This window comes from Carya illinoinensis, chromosome 10, assembly GCF_018687715.1.
Source record: "Carya illinoinensis cultivar Pawnee chromosome 10, C.illinoinensisPawnee_v1, whole genome shotgun sequence".
In the NCBI taxonomy this organism is placed as follows: domain Eukaryota; kingdom Viridiplantae; phylum Streptophyta; class Magnoliopsida; order Fagales; family Juglandaceae; genus Carya; species Carya illinoinensis.
Genome location: NC_056761.1, coordinates 10,591,254 through 10,602,225, shown reverse-complemented (window position 1 = coordinate 10,602,225; position 10,972 = coordinate 10,591,254). Strand labels below are relative to the sequence as shown.

Sequence of the window (10,972 nt, the reverse complement as noted above, 5' to 3'; positions counted from 1 at the left end):
CATATTCTATTTTGAAAAAGGTAAAGACTATCAATAAAATAAAATAAAATTTTCACTGTAAATTTAAGATTTATCTACTTAGAAAACTATACACTCCACTCAAAAACTGCAAATATCATTTTTCGATAAACTTTTTTAAGAGTCTATTCTCTTCTTTATGGAAACTGTATTTCACTCCAAAAGACAACTTGTCAATGATGGAACTGCATCACTTACCGGATTGATATCTATGAAAAGGTCCTTGGAAGATGCCCCTTGCTAGATAACCATCTACATCATGCTAGAATTGTAGAAAATCTCTAACCTATTAAAAACAAGAGAAAAAAGAAACATGCTTGCTAGAATTTAATCAAAAGTAGAAAATATCTTGTCAATTCCTGAGTGCGCAAAGACATTGCAGATTTATAGGGCCAGAATGGCAGAATTTTTTATATTCCTTTTGAGTTGTCTTTATGCCACCAAACATTGCATAAATTAGGGAAAGAAAATAAGAGTCACATAAAAGCCCTGATTCCTGCATATAAGTTTGACTGCTGTATACTTGACAAGAAATTTAGCATATCCTTGACCCACAATATCAGAGACCCTTTAGGTCCACTCAAACCTTATCAAGAACAGAATTATCTAGGCATTGGAGGTGCTGATTAACCAAACTAGGAAATCAGCCTGAATATATGGCCCACATTGCTGCCATCTTCTACACTTCAGAAATTATCTGTTTCTGGTGAAGAATTTTTCAGCCAAATTTCATAAGACCAGACCAGACCAGACCAGAATGAGGTAGACAGCTGCACCGGACCCATTAAGCAAACATATGAAGGGTACATATATAGATTATGTTTTCATGAGATCCTGCCATAAGACATTCATGTCATGTCTTTTAACTTCCACTAACGGAATACATAATAAATAGCTACATATTTTTAAGTTTCTGCCGTCCTATATCACACAAAAGACCAGTTTATGAACATGAAGGCCAGGCAGTGATTTGAATCATCGTCATCGAGAACTTTCCATGTGATGGCTTGCTCATAAGAAAGTGGCCTACCCATGCTGGAAACGCACATTCCTGCTGGCAGATATGCAAATCCCTGCAATTTGAAGAACCAAATCAGATGCTTTTGATCGAATGCCAAAGACCAGTGTTGTTTTGCACTATAAATTATAAAACCATCGCCTAGGAAAGATGTGCTCGTTACTGTAAGAGTTCAGTAAAAAACGTTTAAGATTATACAGTATTAGGTTTGGATCATGGATCAATTTAAGGGGTATTGATTGTTAATGTGTTGAATGTTTTGAACCTCATTAAAACATATGTTACATTCTTTGAAACATTTTTTTTTTATGTTCTAATGCTTTCCAGTGGATTTTAATATCTTAAAGGTACATCTTTTGGCATCCTAGGAAAAAATATAATCAAAAGTATCTCTCTGATAGCAAGCACGAGGCATCATTACCTGCTGCATGATCTTGGAGAATTCAGAACATAGAATCTTCCGGCCAGCTTCATCGAGAATCTTGTCAAGCATTATGTCTTGAAGGGCCACAAGAGTTGTTTCAAGCATGTCAAGTCCAGCCTGGTTTGCAAAGGTGAAAACTGGAGATGCCTGCACTCACATTTATGCCAGCCAATGGATAATTACATGCACACACATGACTAGGGCTTAATGTTTAATTCATAGAGCGAAGGGACATAAATTATAAAAGAAAATGTTTACCAGTTTACCTTGATGTCATTTGACAAAATCTAGACTATGTTTCACTAAGATGCATTGGACATAGGAAATTTAGAACTACATAACAGGTGACTAAGCAGAAAAGGTTATTACATTTGTTTTCACTGAACAACATAGTATTGCATCTGAATGGTGCCAAAGTTGCTTTAAGATAGCATCACCAGCTTGCGTGTCAACCTGAAAGAGCTCTCCCCCAGTGTGGACCCTAAAACATACCACAATTAGATAAACAAGCAGTTGACAATGAATGTTTTGCACCTATTTGAAGCTAAACAGATTCAGTTTCCGTGAGTATCGATTGTTAAACCAGAATCACATGTGTAGAGGTTGCTTTAACGATTCAACGGAATATAGATTTAGCTAGCCATGGCTTATAAATTTCTCACAATTTCATTGACCTACTTTGCATTACCACTGACCCCTATACTTCATAACCAAATCTTTTATATCAGCAATCCTCAAGGATAAGTGCAATTAAAAGAAAATCTAATCAGGATGTCAACCTGTAGCCCCGGCAGATCCATTGTGCCAAAGTAAGAGCCTCAGGTGAACCAGGAAGGGGTTTGGGCCCTGCATGTGAGCTAAGGCGGGAGGGGGAAATAGCCATGGCAACCCTCTGAACAGACCCTACAACGCTACGCACATACTGGCGAGCCATGGCAGCCACATTGTCCCGCAAGTGGTTCTCAAAAGTAAATTGGAAAGCAATGGTCAGGACTGATCTAAGGTTGTAACTATTAAGATCAGCTTCACTGGCTGGGCGGGCACCACCAGCTCCTACTTCAAGCGTTGATGCCAAGTCCAATGTTCGAGTTGCAGCTGGCCCATCCTGCAATACAAACATCACAGAATTCAGCACTTGGGCTTATAACTTTAAATAATTTTAGCAGTAAATCAGAGACATCACCGAACTGTTTTAGTATCCAATGGTATCACGCGAAAACCAGATGGCAGCAAAGGAGCATCATCAGCAAAGGATTCATCAATAGGTGCAAAGACAAGTTGAGCAGAGGCACCAACTGCATTTTCATCGACCCCGCTGCAAAGCTGTACCATAGATTTTAATCAAAATAAGTGATCACAGCTATAATACCAATCCACATTGATGAAGGAAATGTCCTTTAAACAAATAAACAAATACTACGCCATGTGATACTACTTCCTCTGTCCAACAATAATAGGTGAGGTGCTTTTCCTTCTAGGAAGTCTCGAGATAAATGGATGTTTCCAACGAATGAAATCATTTGCCCAATTAATTTCCTTGTTAACCTTAAATTCAAACCAGAGTTTTTTGGCCATATTTTAGGAAGATTGTCTCATAAAAATGCAAGTCGTCTATTTATCAAAATAAAAATTGATGTCATGTCAACTTTGATCTATTGAGTGACAAAAGGAATAAGAAAAATCAACCTGCAATAAGTACATATCCCGTGCCAAAGCCACATCTTCAGGGGAAAATGCATGACCCTCTAGCCGAACCACCTCCAAGAACTTTGTTGATAAATGGTGAAAGTTCACTTAGAAAATTTGTATTAAACCACATGGAACAATGAAAAGGAAAAAAAAAAAAAAAAACTGATGGGAAATAACTTGAGCAGACGTAAAAATTTGTCACCTCCTCATGTTCCACAGTATGGGCAAGAGGTAAGATGACTTGGCTACCAGGAAAGCCACCCGGTCTTGCACAAGGAACTGCAAAAGGGCTAGCTCTAAGACATGCTGCAGAGTAGGCATCAACCCCATAGTCAGCCCACTCTGAACGGTGCTCCCTAAGAAAACGAACCAGCAAGGCAGGGGGAACATTCTGCAGAACCCCAAGAACACATAATTAATTGTGCACACAGTCAAATAAGAATATAAATTGAATATAAAGATTGAAGCCTCACTGATCAGTAAGGTTTCTGAGAAAAGAAGAGGGGTGAGAGAGACGGAGATACGATAAATGATGCTAGAAGAAACCAGTGAAACATCCATTTGAGATTACCTGCAGAAGCATTGATGCCTTGGCACACAGAACCCCTCCTCCAAAAGTTGAGAACATTGATGTGCTGTACTGGGAGCCAAGAAATTTACTTGGAGATGAGTTTACCATGATAGTCACATCTTCCACACCATCACTACCCAGAAGGGACCAACCATCATCCGCAAATCCATTAACAGCATCATTGAACCCCCTGTAGTTCATGCCGATAAACACTATAGTCAATGGAGAATAAAGAATGACCCAAGAACCTGGGAGAAAACAATTCTGAGGTTTTGCCACCTGTGTTATAATTATAAAGTGTATAATAGATCCAGCGAGAAAAGCAGCTTAAAGCAAAAGGTCTCAACAGGGCACGGCCCCATTGACTTGAATACCATATTTGGAGGCCTTACCTGCAGAGTCTCTGACTGAATGTCCTTAAAACAGCAGGCTGGCGGCCCCCACCATACTGAATTTCTCCACTAGTCTCTTGTGCAATTTGTCGAATGTGCCGCAAGGCCTGTGAAGTCAGATTAAAAAGGCATGAATGGGCAAAATATATACAATACTGACCAGATAAAGACAGAAAGATTTCTAATATCACAGTTTCTTACAGCGATAGTCATTTTCTGAGCGAGAATCTTTGATGATTCATAAAGTGGCCTGAGAACTTCAGGAACACTCCAAGCCTAGGAGAACCAAAATACATAAAATTAAATGAAAAATAAAAAGAGTTTTTAAGGCGAAGAGGAATTCAATAAGAACTTCTCACATCTAAATCGACATGATCTACAATGTGAATAATGGAGCCACCACCCTCACAAGGTCGAATTAGATAGCCACTGGGAAGCATTTCAGCTCTGACAAAACTAGTATTGGGAGGCCCTGATGGACCACCAGTAGAAGAAGTCAATGATCTCACGCAAATCTGCAAATATTATTTTCAGAACATAAAAAAAAGTTACAGTTACATGAAAACTTCCAAGGAATTAAAGTGAAAAACTTAGGGGATGCTTGGGGAATGAGATGTGATGAAAATTTTATAAATAGTGGTAAGATGGTTTGTGAATAGTAGTGAGACACTGAGAGAGAGAGAGTTTGAGTTAAGTATTCATTGGGTTTTGGAAAATGAGAGAGAAAAAGTTGAATAAAAAATATGATAAACTTAAAAAATTGTTAGAATATAATTTTTATTTTGGAATTTTAACAAGTTGAATATTTTTTTTGCTTTTTATTTGAAAGTTTGAGAAAGTTGTAATGATTAGTTTGAAAATGTTGTAGTAATTAGTTTGAAAGTATTTGTGTTTAAATGATATTTGGGAAGGAAATGAGATGGAAACTTTTTCCAAACATCCCCATGGTACATTAGGGACAATTAATATTCCTACAAAATGAAAAAATTAAATAAGAAAAAAGAAAATTAATTTTCCAGGGTCAAATCCACTGAATCAAGTAAATGATAACTGATAGGGTCCTGGCCACATGTTGTAGAAGACATGGCAGCTTAGTCTATGAAGTCCAGAACAACAGAATAGTATTGATGGGCTTGTGAAATTCCATAAAAACTTTCTTTAAGCAAAGAAAATAACATTTTTCATATTAAGGGAATATGAATTACCACAAGACTACCATCGTCCAAACTTGCAGTATATCTCAGCATCCAGAAGTCGCGTGCTGCTGCCAATGTTGTAGGTGCATAAGTCTGATAAAGAACCAAAAATTTAAAAAGTAAAGCATTTTAAAGTGAAATTGAAAGTAAGACAATGTAATTCTGAAAGTCGACTAGACATAATCTTAATAATGATTAACTACTAGTTTAAGGAGACAACAAACCTGCATGTATATGAGCTCTATTGTCCCCCCATTTCCTGTAGGGATTGCACTCAGTACATCTAGGCAACGACAATCGCGAAACCACGATGGACAGTCTTTAAGGATCTCAGCGACCTGTAATGAATTTATCACACTTTGTACTAGAAAAAGCAGAATATGTTTAAGAGGTAATGGAAGGAAGGCAACCAGTAATACAGGAAGAAAAATACCTTTGTGGGCTCTAGACTCACAAGACCGCAGGCTCGTGCTGCTACCCCACTACAGTTGCGGGAAACAGCAACGATTCCAATAGAATCCGGACCAGGCTACATGTTATCAACAGAAAAGTTACATTTTGGTACAAAAACAATAGTGGTGCAGAGTAATGCATGCATGCACGCACGTATGCCCAAAAATACATAACTACTCATCTCTGAAGAAACATTCCAGAGGTCTTACCTTCATCCCAATCATCTGGACCCAGTCAACAGCAGTTCCAGTAGCCTTGGAAAGGAACTCTGCCAGGGCCTCCTCAGCAATTGCGAGAAGACTGCATCTTAAAAAAGAGGGTCAAGCCCAGAATAATTAATATCATTATTTTGAAAAATGTGGTTCAATGAGACAATCACTTACCCAGCTGGGTTATTAGCATCCCTTTGCGGATGCTGAGGTGTTGGGTTCTGCTGCTGTTGTTGCTGACCACTCATGACCACAGACTCACAGCTATTGTCTGTGGTCGTTCCAGATGCCTGCTTAGGATCACCAAATTACACTCTTAGACTCAATTCATATAAAGTGATCATATTCACAAGTTTTTCCTCCAGGACATCAAATCCAAAAGAAAGATATAAAGACCCAAAGCAAGGGTAAGTAATTTGATAAAGCTACTCTTTGGTTCGGCAATACTTGAACTGGTAATTAAAACAAAGTACTACGGCCAGGGCTCAAGGTCGAGAATCTTACACTCTGTAGTTGCTGTCGCATGTATCCATTATCATAAACCAAATGTGAGACCTGCTTCTGTAAGCGGTCATTCTCTTCCATCAATAGCTTGTTCATGGCAGTCAGCTTTCTATTCACTGTCTGTAGACGAGAAGCTTCCTTCCTTTGCTTTTCACGGCATCTACAAAGAAAAAACGAATAAAATCCGAACTTAGTTAACAGTTTGCCAAATTCACTTTAATTCTTAATATCAAGATTGATAGATAACTCAAATACTGGTAAAAAAAACGAAGGCAACAAAGACATTCCAAAGAGGAAGCATATGGGAGGTCAAACAACCCATTCCATTATTCCTTGATTTTCAAATATACTTCCAAAGGTCCTAAAGACACAGAAAAAAAGGGATGAAGTATTGGATACGATAAAAAAAGAAAAAGAAAAAGAAAAGTAGATAACCAAAGCTATGCATGGGATTATAAATTAAAAACATTTATGAGCATAAGATGAATTTATTTATTTGATTTATCTTATAATAGTTTTTTTTATAGGTAATTTATCTTATTATAGTTGCCCTCATGCCTGGGTAAGATTCTCTATTATTTGGTACAATAAGTGGATTATTTCATTGAAGTGGGGGCAAAATGTGGAGTTGGGATTCGAACTTACAAATTTCATCTGATACCACATTAATTCATCACTTGTCTCAAAAGTCTAAGCTAACGGGAATAGGGGAATTTGATTAGTTAATTTATATTATAATATAGTGTATCACGGTAAGGATTTCAAATTGTCTAAAAGATACAATTATTTCAGTCCAAGAAAAACCCAACCAAGCCCTAGAACATAAATCTTTTCCAAAATCCCTCTATGCATGTGGTCAGATAATATAAGACCAATCCTGATACAACCAAACAATGAAACGGGCAGAGAAATAAGTAACAGAAGGATGTTCACATAAAGCAGATTGATTAGCTGTCATCATCATACTTGTAATGTAAACACCCAAAAGTAGAGCACGCCAAACAAAGAAAGACCCGTGACTTGTTAAGAACTCTGATTCACTTTCACAAAACTTTCCTCAACTCATCACATCTCAATTCATCTAATCATTATAACTTTCTCAAATTTCCACACAAAATAAAATAAACAATTCAATTTTTTCAAATCTCCAAACAAAAATAATATTAAAAAAATATATTCTAACAAATTTTATTCAACTTTCAATTTTTATCTAGACTCATCTAATCTCATATGTGAAAACAAAAGAGGCCTAATTGTTATCCAGTCTTTAATTTTCTAAAATAAACACGAAAACATAAAGAATCATATAACTAAAAAATAAAATAAAAAATAAAGAGAATGCCTGAAGAATAAAGAAACAACGTTGTCATAAAAAAAAATATTGATTAGCTCTCTTTATCACCCCTTCTATGTCAACCCTATCTCGAGGGCTCATCATTTATTTAAAAAATTACAAGAAATTCAAGAGACGAGTTTTAGGAATAATTGATATTATGGGTAAAGTAAAACAAAGCCTCCACCACACGCAAGAAGACACTTTCTTCACTACTACGACTAAAGGTATAAGGCTAAATATGCAAACTGGAAAAGATTTTAGCATCTCCGAAAACCCGAATCATATCATATCAATATAATTAGACAGGTTCCTTATTTTCGGCAGAGCATAATGAAAACGGTGTAAACTCATTCATAACAGACCCACATTTCTCCTTCAATAAATATCCAAATATTACATAGAATAGATGAAAAACCGATATCCAGGACGAAAGCCTCCCAGGCTACACTATTTCTTTCCATTAAAATAAAGTAAAGAAAATAGTAAACTGAGACAAAAAATAAATAAAAAGTCTACCACTGTAAAATGAACTGATCGTGACTAAAAACCATACACTAGATAAAAAAACTACTAGTGCAAATCCTGACTTTTTTGGGCAAGTGCAAAGCCTACCAATTCTACTTCTGCTGTGCGTGAAAAAGAAACAAAATTTTGATAAGAAAGACCCATTTCGCATTCCTCATTTTTCCGTTGCCAAATTGGAAAGAGACAAACCAAAAGCAGCAAGTCGAAAAAAGAAATGAAGAAACGAAGAATTTCGGTTTAATCAAGGAAAAAAGAGTAAATGTATGAAAAACAATGAAGTATATTATTTTTCATCTTTTACTTATCATCTCCATCTACCTGCGGTTCTGAAACCAGACTTTGATCTGCTTGGGCTCAATGTTGGAAAGAATAGGACATTCCCTAATGAGCTGCTGCCTTCTCAAAGAGCTAGGCTTTGGGCATTCCGAGTACACCCTCTCCAAGGCCTCCACCTGCTCTGGAGTATACCTCACGTACTTGCTCGTATCCATGTGTTTATTTGCTGAATCTTTATGCATGGAAAGCGCCATACATATAACGAACAGTACGAAACACAAAAAGCTTAAAAACCACTAAAAAAATCAAAACCAGCACAGACCCAGATGTTGTTTTGGAGTTCCTGAGGCCTCCTGAAAATGGGATTCTAAAAAGGCGGTAGCTTCGGTTCTGCTTCTTGAGATTCTTTGTTGCTGTTGATGGTGGTGGTGTTCTGGGGCAGGCTCTCTCCTCCAAGAGAGCCTACTTTCTCCTTCATCAGCTAGTGTGTATTGTTTTCGTTCTATAGCTAAACAAAACCGAGGGAAGAGCTTGAACTTGAACAGGGAAGGGGGGTCCTGAGGTCTTTATCTTAGACGCCAATATCGATAATTTTAGAGAGAGAGAGAGCCAACCCACACGAAGAGAGAGAGAGTGTGTTCGTTTTTGTGTCTAGGACTCTAGGCGACAGAGAAAACATACAGCTACTGGTAAATGAAAGGGTCACTTTGCTACATGCCTATTAATATTGCCACTGCCCCTTTTTCTATCCTCTGGGTTTTGTTTTTATGTTTTTGGAAGAAAAGACCCTCCATCTCTGTCCTTCTCTCTGTGCCTTTAACTGTGTGATGTGAAAATTGGGAGAAGAAAAAAGAAAAGGTAAAGGAATAAATGACAGGGCAGATTCTGGCCTGACAAAACATAGTGAGACCCTTTTTTTTTCTTTGACAAACGGGTCGCTATTCATCTTTCTCTCTCTTTGGGGGAAAAAGATAAAGCTATAGATATTATAGCCTCTCTCTCACTTACCTTGGTAAGACATTTTCTGATTTTCTTGACAATGGATGATGAATCATGGGTGTATATGATATGCATGGCATGACATATGTCATGCATGCTATCGTATGTCATGCATTCATGATAGCGGAATTAAAATGTGAGCAGCGTTGTGTGAGAGGGACAGGCCCACAGGGTGTGCATGGGAGGCGTGAAGACAGACAATGGACCACTCACCAAAAAAGCAAAAAGAAAACAAACAAAACAAACCGAAATGGACGAGAATTGAGGGGTTGGATTTGGATGCATATGTTTTATCCTTTTTAAATAATATTTGAAAAAAATAAATAGAACTGATATATATTTAAATAAATATATATAAATAAATTTATAAATAAATATAATTTTATTTAATATATTAAATTTATTTTATAATAAAAATAATTTTATAATTTAACACATGAAATCACATCAATTTATTAATTTATTTTTATGTAATAAAGAGTTAAATTATTTCTCAATCATTTTTATTAAAACTTAAAACAAATAACAGATATTATATATATATATATAAATTGAATAATAGTATAAAATTACTACTTATTTTAAAAATTTAAGTTCTAGTATAATGTAAAATCATTACTTATTTTAAAATTTTAAACCGAAAAAAATAGATAGATTTAATTATTTATATTATATTTTTAATAAATGAAATTTAATAATTATTGAAATTTCCATAAAAGTGATTTTTATTAATCTAAGAATAATCCATAACACTAATAAGTGAGCTATAATTGTCCATCTTGAAATAGGCTATGCGAATCTCATTTGTTGTGCCATTGAATAAAGGAACACACGATCGTCTCTCCATTTAAAAAGAAAATGGTAATTATATAGTGTCCAACAAAAATGATAAAAGAAATGTTATATTCATAAAAAGATATCACATAAATAAATCAATAAATTGATGTGACTTCTTATAATATATTAAATATACTTTACGATAAAAATAATTTTACTATCTAACATGTCACATTAAATTACATTAGTTTGTAGATTTATTTTTAGGGTCTTGATTGGAACTTATTAGATTAAATTGAGATTAACTTAACTCAGTTTAATTTTAAGATCAGTCTAACATCCAAACACTCAATTTTCAAATCATTAAACTCATATCGACTCAAAAATATTTTACATATGGATCGGCTCAACATATTTTTATACGCGGGACTCACAATATTTTTAACTTTCTATAAATACATCTAAACTCATTTTAGATGAATTTCACAAAACTCATTCCATTATTTTAACTTACTACTATTTATAAAGAATTAAATTCATTTTAACCCAACTCAACATTTAAATAAGACTTAATCTTTTTAAAAT

General features: G+C 35.5%; 1 protein-coding gene across 2 annotated transcripts; it reads right to left on the bottom strand.

Annotated features, from left to right (window-relative positions):
* Window positions 1–802: 802 nt before the first annotated feature.
* On the bottom strand, window positions 803–9,401 carry LOC122279433 (homeobox-leucine zipper protein ATHB-14-like). Of its 2 annotated transcripts, XM_043090110.1 has the most exons (19): window positions 8,934–9,401; window positions 8,654–8,843; window positions 6,475–6,634; window positions 6,145–6,260; window positions 5,971–6,061; window positions 5,742–5,837; window positions 5,533–5,646; window positions 5,318–5,401; window positions 4,472–4,627; window positions 4,314–4,388; window positions 4,113–4,219; window positions 3,721–3,910; window positions 3,352–3,540; window positions 3,147–3,227; window positions 2,649–2,783; window positions 2,240–2,565; window positions 1,830–1,941; window positions 1,458–1,607; window positions 803–1,091 (listed from the first exon to the last, which is right to left on the bottom strand). In XM_043090110.1, the coding sequence occupies exons 2-19, from the start codon at window positions 8,824–8,826 to the stop codon at window positions 945–947; spliced, it is 2,502 nt and encodes an 833-aa protein (XP_042946044.1). In that variant the 5' UTR covers window positions 8,827–8,843; window positions 8,934–9,401; the 3' UTR covers window positions 803–944. The 2 variants fall into 2 exon arrangements, with proteins under 2 accessions (XP_042946044.1, XP_042946042.1); XM_043090108.1 differs by having other exon boundaries at window positions 8,654–9,401.
* Window positions 9,402–10,972: the final 1,571 nt, after the last annotated feature.

What these genes read in the sequence shown, in the direction of transcription:
- LOC122279433 (XM_043090108.1), bottom strand. Translation starts at nt 8,865, where the DNA reads ATGGCGCTTTCCATGCATAAAGATTCAGCAAATAAACACATGGATACG. An exon ending in TAGAGCTCATATACATGCAG is followed by an intron (nt 5,402 to 5,532) that starts GTTTGTTGTCTC and finishes GTTCTTTATCAG; the next exon opens with ACTTATGCACCTACAACATT. An exon ending in GTTGTTCAGTGAAAACAAAT is followed by an intron (nt 1,608 to 1,829) that starts GTAATAACCTTT and finishes ATGTGAGTGCAG; the next exon opens with GCATCTCCAGTTTTCACCTT.